This window comes from Mus caroli, chromosome 6 (genome assembly GCF_900094665.2).
Source record: "Mus caroli chromosome 6, CAROLI_EIJ_v1.1, whole genome shotgun sequence".
Lineage (NCBI taxonomy): Eukaryota > Metazoa > Chordata > Mammalia > Rodentia > Muridae > Mus > Mus caroli.
Genome location: NC_034575.1, coordinates 110,698,638 through 110,720,204, shown reverse-complemented (window position 1 = coordinate 110,720,204; position 21,567 = coordinate 110,698,638). Strand labels below are relative to the sequence as shown.

The following is a 21,567-nucleotide window of genomic DNA, read 5'->3' as shown; positions in this document are numbered from 1 at the left end:
TTGGCAAGGAAAAAAAAAAAAACAGATCTGCTGCTTTATGAGCAGCTGCAAGTTTACTGTTGCTTAAGGAAGAAAGTCACAAAAGAAAGATGGCAGTCAGGTTTCATTTAAAAGCACTCAATTAAAACAGCTGGACCACATAGCTGGTCCCTGAGAAAGGGGCTGGAGGTACAACTGAGAGCTCAACTCTAAATGTAGTGATTCCATGGACTTGGTGATCTCCCTTCCCTTCCCAAGGGGACTCACTACTGCACTCACATCCCAGTACCATGTCACCTCGGGTCGGTGACAAATGCGTCCGCACCATGCCTTGGAAAGTTGACTGCAGAGCCAAAAGAAGGCGTCAGTGAGCACTGACTAGGGTTCTGATGATTCTACTCCAGAAAGGTGCATGAAGAGGTCTCCTAGCTCTGTCACATCTACATCGTCATTGCTGGGGACTTGCCGGGTTTCTCGGTTCTCGATAAAATCCCAAAGCCGAACTGAGTTAAAGAACTGCAAAAACAGCCAACAAACACCCCTGGGTCAATGGAGATAGCAGCAGACGCTGAGTGCCAGCTTGTGTTTTGCTTATGCTGAGTCCTGCTCTGCTGCCAAAGCTACTAGGAGCCTGGACAGTAAGCACCCAGGAATCCCTACAGCTTACCCTCACAGTGCCTTCAGAGCTTAGCTGCTTCCGAGGTTTCTCTGGCTCTGCCAGCCGCCCATCAGGGTAAGCATGACGGTAAAGGCACTTGCTTCCAAAGGGGCAGGTCCCCTTGCCTTGTTCAAAGTATTTGCATGCCTTTTTCCTGAAAAACACAAAATCTGAGGCTGATGGAAAAATGGAATTAAGCGTGACTACTACTGTGTTCTCCTTTTCCACTGGGGAAGCCTTGCTGGGAGAAGTGAGGTGGCCTGGTGACCTCACATTGGTATTCTGATTCTCAAGCTGCTGGGATGCACTGTGTGGGATGCCGCAGTGCTTAGAAGCAGGGTGCCCCACCCCCACCCCATCACTGAGCTCCAGTGCTGCACTAGGGCTGAGTGAGGCTTGGATAACTCCAGCATGCTGAGGTCTGAAGCTGGTTCACTTGCTCTGCTCAGGTCTCCAAAGCAAGTGAGTTAGTTTCCTTTCCTCTTGGTCAGGAATCCTGTCAGCCTGGGAAAGCAGGTCTTAGCAGATACCTTCTGCTGTTTAGAACCTAGCTTAACTCTTTTTTTCTTATGGTCTGGACAGTAAACTCTCAGCTCTCCAAGGGGTGCTGAACTGCCTTCTCATTGGGTATGGTGGCACAGACCTTGGAAAGCAGAGACAGGAAGGTCCCCCAGTTTGAGGCTAGTCTAGTCTACAGATACTCCAGCCAGGGCTATAAAGCAAGACCCTGTATCAAAAACAAACCTTGTCTTCCCTCCTCTTTCTCCTCCAGTTTGGCTACCTCACTTGGTGTTCTCAGCTCTTACATTCATCTAATCTACAGACAAACCAAACACCAAACCCACCTGACCCTCCAGTGCCACTGTCCCGTTAGCAGGGCAGTATGCATGGCTGCCTGGCTGCTAGTCATGCCTTCCTTGACATCCTCGCATCACACTAGTAGGTCTCCAACCTCTTCAAAGGACCACAGTGGAACTGCTGCTGTCTAGCCCACAAGGATACAACTTCCTTCTTGCATCCAAGGTGTACTCGAGTACTTTGTCAGTTCTGGCCTGGGTTACTGACGAAGTCTGCCACCATACTGTCCCATCACCTTTGATGGGAGATGACCTCACTCCTTTCTCCTTTCCCGGGTGGTGCCTGGCACAAACCCTGTGTCTGGAGACTGCCCAAGAACATTCACCAGAGGGATGCTCAGCCAGGCAACATCAACAACAGTGAAACAATGTCAAACTTCAGCCCAGCACCTTTCTAAGCCCAACCAGTTCTGTCTGGAAGCATCTGCCCTCTCGTGGGTGGACATAATCACATGACAGGAGAAAAAAATGTGTAAATATCAAGCCACAGAATCTAGATAAATATGAGAACTTCCAAAATAAATAATTGGGGAGGGGTGCACTTTAAAAAAAATGTATTTTGGCCAGGCATGGTCATGCAGGCCTTTTACTCCAGTACTTGGGTGACACAGACAGGTGGATCTTTTGACTTGTAGGCCAGCCTAGTCTATGTAGCAAGTTCCAGGCCAGCCAGCACTACACAGTGAGATCCTGTCTTAATAAAAACAATGACATAAAAGGAAAAAATTTTAAATGGCAAATCTGATGTTGCCTTGAGGGTTTTGTAATAATGTAAATATAACATATGTATTATTCCCAATACAAATGATGGTGATGACAGAGGACACAGAGAAGACAGTGGGATAGTCTGTGGAAAATTCCTACAAAAATAGTTCTTTTAAAAAGATGCCAGTGGCTGGAGAGATGCCTCAGTGGGTAAGAACACTGACTACTCTTCTGAAGGTCCTGAGTTCAAATCCCAGGAAACATGGTGGCTCGTAACCATCTGTAATGAGATCTGACACTGGTACGTCTGAAGTCAGCTATAGTGTACTTATGTATAATAATAATAATAACAATAATAATAATAATAATAAAAATAAACAAATCTTTGGGCCAGAGCAAGCACAGACTGAGCGAACGGAGTTGACTGGAGTGAGTAGAGATCCCAAAAATTCAATTCCCAACAACCACATGAAGGCTCACAACCATCTGTACAGTTACAGTGTACTCACATACATAAAATAAATAAATCTAAAAAAAAAAAAAAAAAGGTGGCAGGGGGGGTTGTGCATGCCTGTAACCCCAGCAGCATGAGGGTGACTGGGCAGCAAGCTGAGGCCAGACAAGGCAACAGAGTGTCATGACAAGCATCTGGGGGTTGGTTCTCATCTTCCACCTCATCTGAGGCAGGCTCTTTGCCTTATTCACCTTACTGGTCGTTACTTTCCTTTCCTAAGTGTGAGTTGTATTGAGGCTGACACTGTCAGCTTCTTTGGGCCTTGCAATGGACAGGTTGTGCGACGGCAGATCCTCAGTAGTACTTGTTAAATGCATGGGCAATCAGAGATGGAAAGACAACCTTGGCACATAGGCGTAGGCTCATCTTAGAACTCAACTGCTTCCTCAAGGCCTCACTCACTGAGCTCTGTAGCCCAAAGCCCAGGAAAAATGCCTGGCGGGAGCAAGAAGCTCTGAGATCCATCTACCAGGTCCATATTCTTGGGAAACCTGAAGGTGACAGAGGCTCAAACCATACCCAGCCATGTAGGTATGATTTCATAAGGTATTTCCCCTTATGAAATCAAGTCACTTACCCCATTCCCTGTTTGAAAGCTTCAATTAATTCATTCTTTTTATTCTGATCTTCTACCCAATACACACTTGGAATTACAAACTCTGATATCACACGGCACTCTGGACAAGACCTGAAAAGACAACAAAACCAATAGGTCAGTAAGGAGAAACACGCCATGAATCCTCTGCACACACCACTGCAAACATTGGTGCTCAAACACATGGCCAAAGACACAATTACCATCGTCTAAGAGCAGCTCCTGTAAGAAACAGAGTCCTGAGTATTCACCCAGGACAGCCAATAAACACACAAAACAATGCTCATTATCTTCAGGGACTATGGAAGGCAAGATGACAGCTCAGATTAGAAATAAAGCCAAGTACAAGAAGCTGGATCTGCAGGTAAGAGTGAGATATGGTGTGAGCACTTTGGGGGAACAATGTGTTGCTGTTCGGTTAGAGGCCAAGCAACTGTGACCACTGCTGGGGTCTAGTCTTGTGTCTGAGTGCCCACTAGCTGTTCTCAGAGAAAAAAGGCAGTAACTGCTGAGCGTGCTCGTCAGGGGTGGCCCTGGAACATTTGCTGAGGGAAAAGGGTGTGCATGAGGACAAGCAGAGTAAGGTTTCTGTAGAGAAAGAGCTTGGCTGGAGACCACATGACAGAAGACAAGGGTGGGTGGGTGGCAGTGCAGGCTTCGGGGACGGTGAAGTTTCTAAAACTAGACTGCATGTCAGCTGAGCAACTCTGCAAAGCACTGGATGCCATAGAACTGTGCTCTTTTCTCTATGAAACTGCTGCACATAGGCAAGTCCCCCAACAATGTGCACAAGGGAGTGGGAAGTGCATAGGAGCCTTTCTCCAAGGGAGCCTCAGCCCCTTTATTAAGGTGAAAACACCTGAAGAACCAAAGGTTACAAGGCAGCTAGCCTAAGGTAGACACGACAACTGTCCATGAGGGCTGCAAAACAGAACCCAGCAACACCACCTGACGATGTGCAGCAGAGTTCCCAGTATGTAGAGATCAGAGAGGCTGGTCACTAAGACAGGCAGATGGACTCAGGATGATCTGTACAGGCTCTGTACACAGCTGGGGGCCTGGGCTCCAGAGGGTAGCAGAGAAGCCCAGCTGCACTCACTTTATGATTGGGTTTTCAAACTGCTTGGCACATCTCCATTGCCGGATGCAGGACAGGCAGTAGGTGTGGCTGCAGTTGGAGAGAATGCCAAACCTCCTTTCAGAAGCAGATGCTTTCTCCAGGATCACCTCCATGCAGATGCTGCACACTTTGTCCTGGCTCGCCTGGAAGGCAAAAGCCTTTTCCATCTCATGTTCAAAAGTCGACATACACATCTGAGAATGACAGGAAGGGAAGTCTTAGGTTCTCTTTGGCCAAGATCCCAGGAGTTGCAGCCACACAGTCACAGAAGCTACTAGAAGCTGTGTGTATAGTCCCTGGATTCAGGACACACAGATCTGACCACAAAGTAGACCTCAAGCCACCTTGTCCTTGTTCTAAATTCCCTAGTAAGATACGGTCACCTCCAGCTTACCAGCCATGGATTTCTGCACACTGAGGTTACTGTGGAGGTTGTAGCATTCACACATACCGGGTCACAGGGCTTGGGCTCTTCTGCATGTCATGCCTATCCCATGCCACATCAATACAGTAAACACTGAGCTGAGTGAACTCAAAAAAACCAGGCAGATGAGGAGATCCAGGCCCTGCTGAGTCGAGTGCACAGCACAGCGCTCTGCGTGTGGATAGCGCGGACCCAGAGACCAGGGATATTCATCACCTTCCAGGACTTGGCTCTTAAAAGAGTCCATGGTAAAAGGGCTAGAGGAATGGTGGACAGTTAAGAGCTCTTGTTGCTCTTCTAAAGGAGATGAGTTTTAGTCTCAGCACCCTCATCAACTGCCTGTAATGCTAGGCCAAGGTTTCTACATTTTCTTCTCACCTCTATAGGTACTCACCTGCGCGCGCACACATGCATACACATTTAGTTATAATTAGATAGATTGATAGGTAATAATATTAAGGAAAGTCCATAATAAAGGATTTTCAAAGTTTCCAAACATTGACTGCTGTATCCTAACTACAGAGACATGTAAACCTAGGGAAGAAAGATGTGTGTAAGAGGGCTGTGTGTGTGTGTGTGTGTGTGTGTGTGTGTGTGTGTGGTGTGCTCACACATAAATGAGGTTCTTATAGAAGTAGGAAGAGGATGCTGGGCTCTGGGGCTGGAGTTATAGGACGCTGCACAAAACAGCTATTTTTTGTTGTTTCTTTGATTTTTTTGTTATTTCTTTGGTTTTTTGTTTGTTTTGTTTTTTGGTTTGAGACAGGGCTTCTCTGTGTAGTCTTGGTTGCCCTGAAACTCACTCTGTAGACCAGGCTGGCCTTGAACTCAGATATCCACCTGCCTCTGCCTCCTGAGTGCTGGGATCAAAGATGTGTGCCACCACTGCCAGGCTCAGCAAGTGCTCTTAACTGGTGAGCCATCTTTCCAGCCCTGAACTTTGCATTTCTAATACTTCTTATTCTTCTTTGTTCTCAATAATCAAAAATGGCAACAGGAAAAGAACTTAAAACCAGAATAAAAACAAGCCAAGAATGTAACACAGGAATTTCTGGCAGAAAGATGTCTGTGAGACTCCTGAATGACTCCGTCCTGTGGTTCATTCAGGTTTCTTCAAATGATTTCATGCCAAGGTTTTCAAGTTACCTTCTCGTGAGCTTTCCTTTGTTCTGGGTCAAAGGGGTGGAGGACTTGAAGCCTGCAGATATCACACATGTCCCCATGCAGGTAGACACAGGCATCTCCGAAGCGGCACTCCCCAGCGGCAGCATAGGGGCACAACTGCGGCTCATTGCTGTAGGAGCTGCTGGCCTCCAAGTCATCCAGGCCAGTCCTGATGGCATCTAGGTAGGAATGGGGCTTCATCTCTGGGCTGGTCTGAGGGTTACTGCAGCCACCTGGATTATTCACTTTGCTTGGAGGAGTCTTGTCTTCAGCCAGACCAGTGAGATCTCAACACAAAATACACACATACAAATGAGATCTCAACACAAAATACACACACACACACAGGAACATGCTTGACCTGTCCTATCAACTAACAGCCCACACTAGGAATAGCTAGTAAAAAGCAGGCCCAAGAGCAACAACAGTACAGAGGCTGGAGGGTGGCCCAGGCAGTAGAACATGCGTGAACAGCAAAAGAAAATGTAGTCTTTTTATACAGAATACAAGATGGCAACATACAGACCACTTAATGCTAAAACCACCTCAAAACATGAAGGAACAAGAAGAACAGAACACAGGGGCTCCTTTGTAAATGCAAAAATCCTGAGACCTGAAGTCAGTGGGATTTTGCCCTGTCACACACTGCTGATATTGTCAGAGATGACCCACTGCATCAAGCTGATGATGTGTTTGCTAGGAGTAGAATGTGTCTATTCCAGGGGGATAACTCCAAGAACTAGGAAACTTCCCAGCGCGGCCCAGCAGCTCAAAAGCCTTTACCATTTGATGCCTTTTTTCTCTCAAACCTGCTATGGGCCCAGACCTCGTCCTTATGCTATGTCTGAAGATGCTCTTGAAACCCCCAAAGTAGTCACTACCAGGTCACAGCACCAAACAAGAAAGTGACACATGCCCACCATTAAAACACCCAGCTAGAAATGAATAGTCGGTGACTCCTCTGAAGAGGCAACTTCATGTGACAAAAGACTCCTCTGATGCTTTGCTGGGCTCAAAGTGGAGCTCAGTCAAGCTGTGGAGATACACCTTTGGCTCTGCAGCCTGTTTTCAGATCAACTCTAGGCTCCTTGGAGTGTCAGGAGTGTCGTGAGAAGGAGGCCTGAGAGCAGCACAGCACTAAGCTACCCAGAGGCAGCAAAGGCTGCACTTCACTCACTGCGGTCTCTGAGCACCAGTGTCTTCTTCTCCCGTTTTCCAGGTTCTTTCGAATGTGTCCTCATAACAGATGTGGCAATGTCGGGAGAAGGGTGAGGACTATGCAGGCCTGAGGAGGGCGAAGGGTTGGGTGCAGGGCCCACAGCTCCACCTGCTGCAGCTGGGGGCTTTGTATGATCATATCTGAACAAAACATAACATGTGTCATGGCCATGCAAGCCCTAACACCTGCACCCTCCCCTCCCCTGCACTCCTAGCCACCAACAGCTGAACTCACTAAGGTGGGCAAGGACCTGTTTCTGTACTCTCAACTGAAAGGGGCTATTGGGGCCATGTGTCCTGCTACCTATACCCACACCTGTGTCCCAGTACGACTGACAGAAACCCATCTACTGCCAAGGAAAGCCCTTGACACCTGTGCTACCATGACAGGCCCCTTGGTAGGAATCCTCAGGACACACTGATTGGGGTGGGTGTATGAACAGGTGACCCACTCAAACTCTACAACTCTGCCAGACAGTGAGGACCAGATGGGCTCTGCTCACCAAAGCATGAAGCACCTCACAGTTGTCTAGCCTGGAGCAACAGAGCTCTGTGTGCATGAATGTCATAGCATCCACGCCACAAGTCACCTGAGCATGAACCAGAAATGGCTTTCAAACCAATGGCATATCACCGTGTGACACACAAAACCAGTGAGAGTATGGTCTTGTAGCAGTGGGACAGTCTAGGGTGTGCTATACAGGGTTTAAAGGTCAGACACAAATTATTAATATTCTAAATACAATTTTAAGTTAAAATCTCCCCACATCAAGGCCCATGATCAGGTAGGCATATGGCATACAGCTGTATTCCCACCATTGGAGATGGGGACAGGAGACCAGAATTTAAAGCCAGCCTTGGCTACATATAAAGTTTGAAGTCAGCCTAGGCGGCATAAAACCCTGTCAACAAAACCAAACAGCTCCAGTAACCACAGTCGTGGCAGCCTTGCCTGCAGCGTGCACCATAGGCGCAGTAGCCCTTCTGGTAGTATTTGCAGATGGTGGACGGCTTGCTGTTCGCCAAGTCATGTGAGAACAGGCACTGGCTGCCTTCTCGACATACGCCATGCATAAAATACCTGAGAAGCCAAATACAGGAGAGCTGAGTTATGCCTTGGAGGACTCTCGAGCACTACACACCAAGCGCCCACAGTGCACTCATTTTCCTAAGATCAGCTTTGTAGAAAAATTATCTCAAAAGTTTCTATCTTGAGGGGTTAAGAGCACTTGCGGCTTTTGCAAAGGACCCAGACTCTTATTTCCAGCCTCTATAGCACAACTAACCACCATCTTCAACTCCAGTCTCAGGGGGATCTGATGCCCTCTTCCGGCCTCTTTAATCACTGCGTGCATGTGGTGCAAAGACATACATGCAAGTATACATTCATACACATAAAATGTTCTTCAAAACCCTTCTATGGAGAAGCTCTTGATTTATGTTAAATATGTAAGATATCAGTTTTATAACTGGAAAAACATGTCAGGAAAGAAAACCCGCCTCCCCATTCTCCTGGAGCTGTCAAAAAAGATGACCGAGAAAGTCCCAGGCTCAGCCAAGTCCCCAAAGCCCTCTTCCCCATCCTTGCTGTCTCACCTGTCCATGAAGACAACACATACTGCCTCACAATGCTGCTGTACTGATCCCCAAAGAAGACAGTGGCATTGGAAGCCACGAGTGATGCTGGGCACGGTGGCATAGACCTGAAATCCTAGCACTCTTAGGAGACTGGGGATTTAGCTCTATTGGTAGGGTGCTTGCCTAGCATGTGCTAAGCCATGAATCCTACTCCTAGCACAGAATAAAGCAGATGTGGCAATGCATGCCTATAATCCAAGCACTAGGAGATAAGAGCCAGAAGGATCAGAAATTCAAGGTCATCCTTAGACGCCTAACAAATCTGAAGCTAGACTGCACATGACACCTAGGCTTAAAAAACAAACAAAAAACCAAGGCCAGCCAGGGATACACAGAGAGCCTTCGTCTCAAAAAAAAAAAAAAAAAAAAAAAAAAAAAAGAAAAAGAAAAGGAAAAAATGCACAAACCTCATAAAATGTATGTACATATCATGGGATATTATTCAGTCTTAAAAAGGAAAACATTTCCAACTCATGACATGAATGAGCCTTAAGGACATCGTGCCAACAGATTCATGTAAGGCACTCTGAACAGTTAAAAATTCACAGAAGCAGAAAGCAGAGGGACTGTTGGCAGTTAAGGGGGAAGACTGTGGGGTGCCGCATATGTTTTTGTCTAACAGGTAGAGCTCCAGGGATTGCTTACATGACTGTGAATGGACTGTAACACAGGTGCCCTGGTAAACCTACGCTATGAGATTCCCATTATCCAGTATCCTCCTGGGCTTCTACTCTTACAATGAACATCATGACCAAAGCACTGTGAGTTAGAAAGGGTCTAGTTCAGCTTTCAATTCCCAGGTCGCAGTCCATTACTGAGGGAACTCAAGGCTGCTGACTGGTTTGCTCAGCCCAGTGAGCTGGATTCTCCCTCCCACACCAATTACTAATCAAGAAAAAGCAGTAACAGGCTTGCCTTCAGGTCAAGCTGGTGGAAGCATTCTCAACACTTCTCTTCCCATACAACTCTTAGCTTGTACTGACAACAAACTAACTAGTACACACAACATTCTTTTTTTTTTTTTTAAGTCATATACAGGATCTCATTTTGGTTAAAAATATCATAAATATAAACTAGTGAGCTAAGAGTGGTGATCCACCCAAGTATTTAACTGTCTAGGATAAGGGACAATGGGAGAGGGAAAAGAGGGTGGAAGGTAGACTGGGATAAGCTCAATACATATGCAAAGGGCAAAAGCTCTCAAAGCTGTTGATGCTGACCGCAGGCTGCCAGAACCCAGGCATTTGACATTTTTCTTTTTACAGCATCTGCCCTTCCCAGTGTTTCTACTGTGAACATATTATATAACTGCCTTTGTAGTAACAGAAGGCTGACATCACTTTTAAATGAGTGGGTGCAGTGTGAACTGCTCGGCTCAGCGCAGCTTTATTCAGGCTCCCCAGAGTGCAGCTCTTACTAAGGCCTATGAAGGACAAGACAAGTGGTCTTAGTCACACTGATGGATCTTCCAAGTGAAGGCTGAATGCTGGGGAAGCAAAGAGACAGGAGACACAGACAGAGCTGAGGGAGGGCAGCATGGTAAGTGGAGACTGGAAGGTAGCTCTGTGTGGGGTGAGGTGGGGGCAGGCCTGCTGGGAGCCTCGACTGGAATCACACTACCAGAGCTCGCCAGGTCACCTGGTCAGCAGCTGGAACACTGCTGGCATGCTCAAAATGAGGTGCCCGGGAAGCTGAGAGGCACATGCTTAGGCCAGGATTTCTGGAGACTGCAGAACACTCCCTACTGTGGTACAGTCAGCCTGCAGGGACACACTGCAGGGACACACTGCAGGGAGAGGGGGCCTGCAGAAGGTAAAACAGCCCCTTTACAAAAGGCTCAGAAATGCTTTTCCAGTACAGCTTTATTGGAGCGGATATTTTTAAACTTATTTAAGAACGTAGCAGGCACTTGAGATGCTGAAGCCATAAGCCAAATGCCAGACTAGCTACATACAACAACTTGTAGAAAAAAGGAACACACACACACACAGAGGAATAAAATTTCCCTCATCAGGCAAAGTGGACCAGCAGACTGGACCCTGAGCCAGCCAACTGTGTTGCTACTGGCCTGCCTAGTTTACCTTGCCCCGCTCCCTTGTGGTAAAGAACGCTGTGAAAGTAGGCTTTTGGGTACAGCCTCTTCACATTCCATTGAACAAATACAATGTGAGGCACACATGAAATGAGATCACATAAAGGGTTAACAGTGGCCATGAATGAGCTGACTCACCAGCTGATTCCAGAGAGCCATGACCTACAACTTGCCCTGTCCAAGCTACACAAGATGACTCCTTAGAACCTACCTGCCTCTTCTTCCTCTCAGTCCCAAAACTCAAAGACTGGATCACTGAGCACATCCACATTGACACTGTTGGCAAAAGCAAGGCCCTACTCCTTGGAGAGCTGGCCCTGTGGTTAAATCAGCAAGGCAAAAGCAAAGCACAGTCCAGCACCTGGCCTTTTCCACGACAGCAAGTAGACCAGAGTACAGTGTCCATAACATTCACGACAGAGTGGGCAGGCTGCTGAAGATGCCCACCTCCTGCTTAGCTTATGGAGCAAGCCTGCATCTTTGCCTTGCACATCCATGAAAGCAGAAGAGCTGGCCAGGCCCACCTATCAACTTCCTTCCCCTGAGTCTCACCGTCAAGATGGGAAATGGAAAGTTCTGAACTTCCAGGAGTCACCCACGTGTCCCAGGAGACACTTTCCAAGCCCAACATGGTTTGTAGCTTGCTAGGAGGCTAGAGGGAGTGTTGACGACGAACCCCAGGGAGAGCCCACAGCGTTCAGAGGCCTTGGGCTTGCTTCTCAGCAGATAGGGATAGGGGTGGAGAGAGCAAGTAAGACCATGGAAAGAAGCCACCACAGCAAGTCCAAGACCTCTGAGCTGGCCTAAGAACATCCTCTGGCTTCTAGAAGCTGATGGTATAGTCAGAGTTTCTCTAATGGTAAAAACAGCTCACAGTGCCTCAGTTGTACCATTATGGTTCACACAAAAGCTGTTTCCTCTTGAGTCTGGAAGGTGGGTCACCGGCAGAAGCTGCACTGGTCCCATCCTGTACCCCACCTGATACCTCAGGTGAGGAAAGTGCTGTGTGCTTCTCCACAGAAGGGACCACCCTCTGGACTCCTGTTCTCCCTCACCTGGCTGTGTACTGCTGCTAAGCTAGTGTAACAGCCTTGGCCTGCAGTCTAGCTGTATGCTAAACATCATGAATCTATCTAGCCAGTCTCCAGGTGTGAATGTAGTTGGCCCTGGGACTCCTCCAGACAAGAAGATATTCCATATCTAAACAATTGGGCAATTCTTTTTTATTTTCTGACTCAAAAAGTTTTTTAATATATCATCTCAACTGACCCTGAACTCCAGGACTTAACTGATTCTATTGACTCCCCTGCCTCAGATTCAAGTGGCTGAGAGCACAGGCCCACCACCACACCAGGCTTGGTAATTCTTTGAGAAATGCCCCTCAAGACTCAAGGATTTCTTCATTTAGACTTGGATTCTGGAACAAGATCTATAGGCCAGGCTGGCCTTTAACTCAGAGTTCCACCTGCTTCTGCCTCCTGAGTGCTGGAATCAAAGGTGTATACCGCCACCACCTGGCCATAAATATTATGTTTTAAAGAAATATTTTATCACCTCAAAATATTTTGTGATTTCAACATACATGGAATTAAGACTCACAGTTTAGGCTGGGCAGTGGTGGCACACACCTTTAATCCCAGCACTTGGGAGGCAGAGGCAGGCGGATCTCTGAGTTCGAGGCCAGCCTGGTCTACAGAGTGAGTTCCAGGACAGCCAGGGTTACACAGAGAAACCCTGTCTTGAAAAACAACAACAAAAAAGACTCACAGTTTAAGAAACTGGGTCCTAAACCCACAAACAAATCAGTCCTTGAGCATTTTCTATTAAGTTTTCACTGTCAGGGACAAGGCTTTTGTAAATGAAATGAGAAATCATACTCTCTCACCACAAACACAAACCTACTGATATTGCAATTTTCCCACTTAAATACTTTGTATTTAGCAGAGCCTGACTCCTTCACAGCTTAAAAAAAAAAAAAAAGTGTGTGTGTCTATGTGTTACCTGTGGCTATGTCTTTGCACTGTGTACACGTGTGATGCCTGAAGAGGCAGAACCCTGTCAGACCCCCTAGAACTGGAGTTACACATGGCTATGAGCCACTATACCAATGCTAGAATTGAACCTGGTCTCTCTGTAGGAGTAGTCAGCATCCTTAACTCTCCAGTCCCATCCTTCATACCCTTTTGCAAGGAAACTTCCTTTTCATACATTTTTGTGAGAATGAGAACATGTGAAAACTCTGAAACGTCCTTCAGTTGATCACGGGGTCTAAGACTCAATGCTAGCTTCACATCCGTGTCACTCTGACGCTAACCTAACCTTAGGGAAAACCTGACAATACCAAGGTCCTTTCACTGTGGAAGATGTTCATAGGGTTGACAGATCTCAAGGTTGTGATGGATGCTACTGACTGCAGATCACTGGGGAGACAAATCTCCTGTCATGACTGTGAGGGAGAGGTGGGAAGACCCATCCTGAGTGTGGAAGTGTCGATCCTTAGGCTGGGGCCCAAGACTGAATAAAAAGGGAAGGGTGCACTCAAGCATTACATGAAGGTTTTGTAGACACTCGTCTTAGGAAAGCCTTTAAGTGGTAGAACTAAAAAGCACCTAGGAGTTGGGCAGTGGTGGCACACGCCTTTAATCCCAGCACTCGGGAGGCAGAGGCAGGCGGATTTCTGAGTTCAAACAACCAAACTGTAAAGAAGCAGAGTTTCAAGGTTATTTTCTAAGTAGCTGGAGTCTGCTTTAAAGGCCACTGTGATAGGAGCACTTCCTCCTGCAGAGGGAAGGCAGTAATCACCCGTACACTCACCCTCAACAAAGACGTTCTAGTAGCAATGACCTGCGAGCACTGTTACAGGACTGTCGAAAAGTGCCCATTGCTGTGATAAATCACCAGGACCTAAAGCGACTCTGGGAGGAGAGCTTAGACTTGTGGGTATCTTCTACTTAAGTGTCTTACTCCATCACTATGGGAGGCCAGTGCAGGACTCCAGGCAGGAGCTAATGCAGAGGCAAGGAGAGTGCTGTTGACTGGCTTAATCCTCTTGGCTTGTTCAGCCTTTCTTACTGCACCCAGAACCACTAGCCCAGAGGTGGCACCACCCACAGTAAGATGGGTCCTCCCACATCAGTTATCAACCAAGAGGTTCCCGCTTCCCAAATGACACTGTCTCATGTCAATTTTGTCAAGTTAACACAAAACCAGCACATGCATACACATACACACATACATACACACACACACACAAACTGCACTTTGCTGATTACTATTTAACATAAACCACCTGGGACCTTGGTACATGGTCCAACCCTTAATATCTTAATTCGAGCAGAACTCTTCATAAAGGTATTAGTTCTAGGAGTCTGAACTAATGAGAAATAACAAGGTCATTAAATGCTTACCACATATCCAAACTATACCTCAATTTCTTAATTTACTGAAACCAACTAAAATCTGTATAAGCCGAGGCTCCTTTAATCCAAAAAGCCTGGGCTCCGGAGAGTCTTTAATTTTTTTGTATTTTACAGTATTTCCATGTACATAAGGTCTTGGGGATAGTACAAGAGTCTAAACACAGAATTCATCATTTCATATATGCTTATACACATACCCTGAAAAAGTTCTCTGTGTAGCCTTTGCTGTCCTGGACTCCCTCTGTAGACCAAGCTCGCTTCAACTCACAGAGATCCACCTGCCTCTGCCTCCCAGTGCTGGGATTAAAGGCGTGCGCCACCACCACCCGCCTTCTATTTAGCTATTTTAAGAGTACTGGATTTTGGAGCCTTTCGAAATTTGGGTTTCCACAGACGGGATTCTCACAAGCTGCACCTCCTGAGCATGCAAACTCACAGGACTAGACCCCAATGACAGCCACAAGCTCGTCACCAAGTTAGGACGTTGCTACTCAACCCAACTATTTTTGTTTCAAAATAGTAGTCACGGAATAGTTTTCTGCTTTTCCATTTCGTCTAACAAGCCGCCTTTCTGCCCTTAAATGGGTGTCGCTTTTACCTCTCTAGGTGGCCTCGGTTTCCTGCATCGCGAAATGGGACTCTCCGCTCAGTGGTGATGCTGGAGAAGAAATGCGACCGCCCCGTATGTCCCCGCAATCGCCCTCGCTCACTCTCTGCAAGCCGCGGTTGCAGCAGCTCTTGCGGCTCTAGCCTCTACGCGGCCTTCCTGCGCGTTATCCCCGCTGTCCGCCCCCCGCCACCGCCCGCCTCGGCCCCTCGCCTCCCTCCCTGGCCGGCCCACAGCGCCCAAGGCCCAGCGGGGACGCGCACTCACCTGCAGGTGACCTGCTTGGTGCTCATGGCGGCGGGGCCACGGGCTGGAGTCGCACTGAAACCTCAGAGCCGCCAGCGCCGTGGCCCAGCCCGGCCCCGCCCCGCCCTTCCCCGCCCCGCCCCGCCCCGCGCGCGCGCGGAGTCGCGTCACTTCTGCGCGCGCCACCCTCGCTCGTGCGCTACTTCTAAGGTGCCGCCCGGAAACCTAACCACCATCACAATGGGTTCCGCCAGGGCGTGGAGCCGGAAGGTCCCGACTCCTTAGTATTCCGGGTCCCAACTTTCTGAGACTAAGGGTCTGAGCATGTCTAGCATACTGAATTTACCAATCATCTGCGAGGCCCTTACTTCTAGGGTTCGGCCCCCATCTCTCAAGGCAGTTTTTTAAGATGATGATGATGATGATTGATGATGTTAATGATAATGATACAAGTAGTTTTACTATTTATCTTTATTTTATGATATGAGTGTTTTTGCCTGCATGTGTGGATGTACACCAAGTGGCATGCAGTGCTGGTGCAAGCCAGAAGAGGGAGTTAGATCACCTGAAACTGGAGTTGCAGACGATTGTGAGTTACCACAAGTTACTGAACCTTGGTCCCCAACTAAACAGCCAGTGCTCCTAACCACTGAGCCATCCTCTAGTAAGAATTATTTATTTATTTATTTATCTATCTATCTATCTATTTATTTATTTATTTTTGGATAACTTCATACATGTGTACAATGTATTTGATTATATCCACACCAAATATCCTCTCCCCGTACTGTTCTTTTTATGTAAATACATACATACATATATACATACATACATAGATACATACGTACATAACTCAAGGCAGGAATCTGGAGGCAGACACTGAAGCAGTATGTATGTATATATATATATATATATATATATATATATATATATAATTTGGATTTTTGCAAACTACAGCTGTGTTATCAGCTTTGAAAAAGTGTCTCCTGGTTTATTGTGTTGAGTTGGCATTGTATAGAAATGAACAGCAGGGGGCTGGAGAGATGGCTCAGCGGTTAAGAGCACAGAACTGCTCTTCTGAAGATCCTGAGTTCAATTCCCAGCAACCACATGGTGGCTCACAACCAGCCCAAATGAGAAGATCATGTGTGGATCCCAGGCATTGAAACAGAAGCTGTAACATTGGCACGTTGCCTCAAGATATTTGCTATGCCAGAGCTGTGGGCGATCTGCTGAGGAAAGCTGCTAAAAAGCAGTAGAACCAGACTAGGAGAAAGTTTGTTACTGTCAACAAAGATGAAAAAGGTGTTGGAGATCTGAAGACTGCTTTGACACCAGCCATGGAGATGCAGAGTTTGGAGTTTGCCCAGTTGGTTTCCAGTCTTGCTTTGAAGATTAAAGTTAAGTGATTGGATGAATCTCAGAAGAGACTCTGAACTTTGGACTTTTAACATTATTGAGACAGCTATAGACTGTGGGGACCTTTGAAGTGGGATTAAATGTATTTTGAATTATGCTATGTTTAGGTATGGCCAGCCATAGACTCATATGTTTGAACAAGACAATGGGGGCCAGGGAGTGGAATGTGATGGTTTGTATATGCTTGGCCCAGGGAGTGGCACTATTAGAAGGTGTGGTCCTGTTAGATTAGGTGTGGCCTTGTCAAGGTGTGTCATGGTGGGTGTGTGATTTAAGACCCTCATCCTGGCTGCTTGGAAGCCAGTATTCTGTTAGCAGCCTTCAGATGAAGATGTAGAACTCTCAGGTCCTCCTGCACCATGCCTGACTGGATGCTGCCATGCTTCCACCTTGATGATAATGAACTGAACCTCTGAACCTGTAAGCCAGCCCCAATTAAATGTCCTTTATAAGAGTTGCCTTGGTCATGGTGTCTGTTCATACCAGTAAAACCCTAACTAAGACAATGTCTTTAGTCTTACTCCTTTAAATCAGGAGGCAGAGGCAGTCAGGTCTCTATGAGTTTGAGGGCAGCCTGGTCTACATAGTGAATACAGATCTGCCACTACACAGTGAGACTCTATCTGAAGGAGAAAAAGAAAAATACTAGGTTCATCAGCATCCTGTCATGGGTGGGGGAGAGTCTCATAGACACTCACCTCCTCCACAGGCAGTAATCAGAAGTTAGTGGTTCCTGGGAGAGAGCCACTAGCAACTTGCCCTTGCTCAAGTAAATGACTCCTATCCATGCTGTTGCAAACAGACTTAGTGAAACTCAGTGGGCAATTAAAAAACCCATACATCCCAAAGTAACTGGGGGTCTGGCTGTGAAGAAAAAGAAGGGATTCAGTGAGAAGGGGATGGGGTGAGAAGAAAATTGGGGAGAATATGGGGATAGAGAGTGAGAGAACAATCTTGTTCATAGGGCCAGGGTATAGCTCAGTAAAGTGCTTTGCTTCCATGCTCATCCCAGGTGAAACGCCAGCACTGCAGAAACCGTGCATGATGGTTGTCTTAGCTACTTTTCTACTGGTATGATAAAAACCATGTATGCTTATAAGTCAGTTGGGAAGGAAAGGGGTTATTTTAGCTTACAGTTCTATGCAACCTTCCATCGCTGAGGGAAGTCAGGGCAAGAACCTTGAGGCAGGAAATGCAGCCACAACCATGGAGGACTGCCTTGAATCAGCTTGCTCCCATAGCTTGCTCAGCCCATTTTCTCATAGCACTCAGGATCACTAGCCTGGGGTGGCTCCACCCATAGTGAGCTGGATCTTCCCATATCGATTATCAATCAAGAAAATGCTCTACAGGTTTGTCCACAGGCCAGTCTGGTGGAGGCACTTTCTCAATGTAGGTTCCCTCTTCCTAAGTAACTCTGGCTTGTGTCAAGTTGACACAAAAAGTACCCAGTATAGTAGTGCATACCTGTAATCTCAGCATTCTAGAGTTGGAGGCAGAGTTTAAGCTCATTCTGGGCTAACCTGGGCTATTTGAGACCTTGCCTAAAAAAAATAAAGTTGGCCAGGAGTAGGATTAAAGAGAGGTGTAGTTGATTTAAGAAGCCAGTCTGGTCCACAGAGCTCTAAGACAGCCAGTGATACACGGAGGTGGGGGAGCTTACTGTTCTTTCAAGAGGATCCAGGTTCAGTTCCCAGCCCCCACAGCAGGCAGCACAGAACAACCTGTAACTCTAGCGGAGTCAATGACCTATGACCTCTTCAGGGACCTGCATTAGAGTACTGCACATGAACTCATGTTGGCACACATAGCACATACATAAAATAATTGTTTACAAAGCTGGTGCATTAAATAAAGTGTATTAAGACACATTATTCGAAAAACCAAAAAAAAATGATACATTATTTCAATCCACTTTTTATGGGGTTTGATGCTTTGTATATGCTCTGTTCTGGAAGTGACACATTTAGGATGTGTGGCCCTGTTGGAGTAGGTGTGGCCTTGTTGGAGTAGGTGTGTCACTGTGAGTGTGAGCTTTAAGACCTTCATTCTAGCTGCTTGGAAGCCAGTATTCTGCTAGCAGCCTTCAGATGAAGATGTAGAACTCTCAGCTCCTCTTGCATCATGCCTACCCGGATGCTGCCTTGTTCCTGCTTTGATGATAATGAACTGAACCTCTGAACCTGTAAGCCAGCTCCAATTAAATGTTGTACTTTATAAGAGTTGCCTTGGTCATGGTGTCTGTTCACAGCAGTAAAACCCTAAGACATGGGGTCAACAATATTTCTTTCTCTTTTTCTGGTTCAGTGCTAGGGATGTACAAAGGCCTCACTCAAACAACATGAGGGACTTACCAATGAGCTACTGTCCCTGACCCTGGCCTAAAAGTAACAAACTGTGTGTTCATGTTTTTTTCTGGATGAAATAAAAATAGAAAATGTCTGCCCCCAAGCCCAAAAGCCTCTCTGACTGTGGGAAAACACAAAACTCAATATGAATAATTGACTAGAGAGTTCTGTAATGTGAGTCCGAATGAGCTATTCAGTGTAGGAGGAAGAATGGCTCCACCCACATCCATCTCCTTCACCCTGAACCCCAGTTAGTGGTTTAGATAGTGGCCCTCTCCTTCCACCACAGAAGCAAGCTGTGCCAACCTCATCCAGCCCAGTGGAATCTGAGAAGTGTCTGAGAAGTCGTGTGGCCTCTGCACCTGCTGTGAGTGGCCCTCACCTGACTGACAGTGCCCAAAGACATTTGGTCCTGTCCTGTTCGAACACTACCCCTTCCCTTAGCATCCAATATGGAGAGTGTCTTAGTCAGGGTTTCTATTCCTGCACAAACATCGTGACCAAGAAGCAAGTTGGGGAGGAAAGGGTTTATTCGGCTTACACTTCCATATTGCTGGAAGTCAGAACTGGAACTCAAGCAGGTCAGGAAGCAGGAGCTGATGCAGAGGCCATGGAGGGATGCTACTTACTGGTTTGCTTCTCCTGGTTTGCTCAGCCTGCTCTTTTATAGAACCTAAGACAACCAGCCCAGGGATGGCACCACCCACAAGGGGACCTCCCTCCTTGATCAATAATTGAGAAAATGCCTTACAGCTGGATTTCATGGAGGCATTTCCCCAACTGAAGCTCCTTTCTCTGTGATAACTCCAGTTGTGTCAAGTTGACAAAAAACTAGCCAGTACAGAGACTCCAGCCTCTGCCAGAAGAGAAGCTGTCCAGAAGATGGGGATGAGGAGAGGGTACATCACTACACAATGGAAGAGAAAAGACTACAAGGAATCTAAAGATGAAGGCTCTGGGGACAAAACAAAACAAAACGCAACAACCCAAAACTGTGCCTCCTGGAGAAACCTGAGCAAGCAGGTGCAAGAAGACTTAGGCACACTTACCTAGGGAGGTGTCTACCTCACAGAGACTCTCTGTATGGGTGTCACGCTTTAAAGCTGAGAGGACAGGACTTTGCACAGTGGCCTCAAGTAACAAAAGAAGATTTCACCCCGCCTAACTTCTTTTAAGACAATCCCGCCTTCCTCATGTGTCTCTGGCCCTCTCCTGAGGACTGTGAGGGGGCTGCTGCACAGCCAGTGGTCAGGCAGATCCGCCCTGCCAATGATAGTAAGACACGGGCACTTTATAGCCAGCACATCTCAATACAGTTTGATGAGAACGCAGTACTCTACGGCCTTGGTACACAACCAGAAACACAACTGCTGGTGCCCACCCCAGGGAGGATGGCTGACTCTGAAATAAGCTCCCTTCTTTCTGCTGGAAGGTGCAGCTGCTGCAGTTACCCATGACTGCCACATGTGGAGCCACGCCTCTCTGTGGTTTCCTACCACATCCCTCCGGCATCTCACGGCTCTGCCTGCCACAGGATGGCCCTGGCTATTCATTCTAGATTCATTTATTTATTTTATGTATATGAGTACACTGTAGCTGTACAGATGGTTGTGAGCCATCATGTGGTTGCTGGGAATTGAACTCAGGACTTCCGCTCGCTCTGGCTCAAAGATTTATTTATTATTATATGCAAGTACACTATAGCTGTCTTCAGACACACCAGAAGAGGGTGTCAGATCTCATTACAGATGGTTGTGAGCCACCATGTGGTTGCTGGGATTCGAACTCAGGACCTTCGGAAGAGCAGTTAGTGCTCTTAACTGCTGAGCCATCTCAACAGCCCATTCCTGGTTATTCTAAATGCTAAAAGAAAAGAAAAGAAAGAAAGAAAAAACAAGAACAAAACCCCTTTGAATTATTTCAGGTACTTGAAACTGATGAGAGCAAGCAGCCATTCTCAACTTGTTCTTTCACAGAGACCTAAGACCATCTGCATATCAGATATGTACATAATGATTCATAACAGTAGCAAAATTACAGCTAAGAAGTAGCAATGGAAATAATTTTATGCTTGGGGATCCCCACAACATGAGAAACTGTATTAAAGGGTCCCAGCATTAGGAAGGCTGAGAACCTTTGCTCTAGAGACTTGAGGCTGCCTGTTACTGCTGGACTCAAAGAGCCTACTTCCGATGTGGTGGGTTATTTATTTATTTATTCTTATCCAATGTACACTGGTTTGGCTTTTGTTTTTAGTTACAACCTAAGATGGATATGCCTGCGGGGGGTTGGAGGGGATATTCCTTTAGGGAAACAATTACGTTTGTTTATCTGAGAAAAAAGAGGAAGGAGCTGGGAATGGTGGTGCACGCCTTTAATCCCAGCACTCGGTAGGCAGGCGGATCTCTAAGTTCGAGGCCAGCCTGGTCTACAAAGTGAGTTCCAGGACATCCAGGGCTATACAGAGAAACTCTGTCTCGAAAAAAAAACAAACAAACCACAAAACAAACAAATAAAAAACAAAACAAAACAAAAAACAGCAAAAAAAAACAGAAAACTCCAAT

At 46.7% G+C, this 21,567-nt stretch overlaps 1 protein-coding gene across 2 annotated transcripts; it reads right to left on the bottom strand.

Annotated features, from left to right (window-relative positions):
* Window positions 1-44: 44 nt before the first annotated feature.
* On the bottom strand, window positions 45-15,356 carry Mkrn2 (makorin ring finger protein 2). 2 transcript variants are annotated; one of them, XM_029478997.1, is made up of 9 exons: window positions 15,258-15,356; window positions 14,982-15,041; window positions 8,187-8,315; window positions 7,194-7,375; window positions 5,999-6,303; window positions 4,408-4,622; window positions 3,291-3,401; window positions 647-791; window positions 91-495 (listed from the first exon to the last, which is right to left on the bottom strand). In XM_029478997.1, exons 1-9 carry the CDS (start codon window positions 15,281-15,283, stop codon window positions 358-360), a joined length of 1,311 nt encoding a protein of 436 aa, XP_029334857.1. In that variant the 5' UTR covers window positions 15,284-15,356; the 3' UTR covers window positions 91-357. The 2 variants fall into 2 exon arrangements, with proteins under 2 accessions (XP_021021385.1, XP_029334857.1); XM_021165726.1 differs by lacking the exon at window positions 14,982-15,041 and having other exon boundaries at window positions 45-495.
* Between the last annotated feature and the right edge of the window lie 6,211 nt (window positions 15,357-21,567).

What these genes read in the sequence shown, in the direction of transcription:
- Mkrn2 (XM_029478997.1), bottom strand. Translation starts at nt 15,283, where the DNA reads ATGAGCACCAAGCAGGTCACCTGCAG. An exon ending in ACCAAGCAGGTCACCTGCAG is followed by an intron (nt 15,042 to 15,257) that starts GTGAGTGCGCGT and finishes TTTCTTCTCCAG; the next exon opens with CATCACCACTGAGCGGAGAG. An exon ending in GCTCTGAAGGCACTGTGAGG is followed by an intron (nt 496 to 646) that starts GTAAGCTGTAGG and finishes CTGTTTTTGCAG; the next exon opens with TTCTTTAACTCAGTTCGGCT.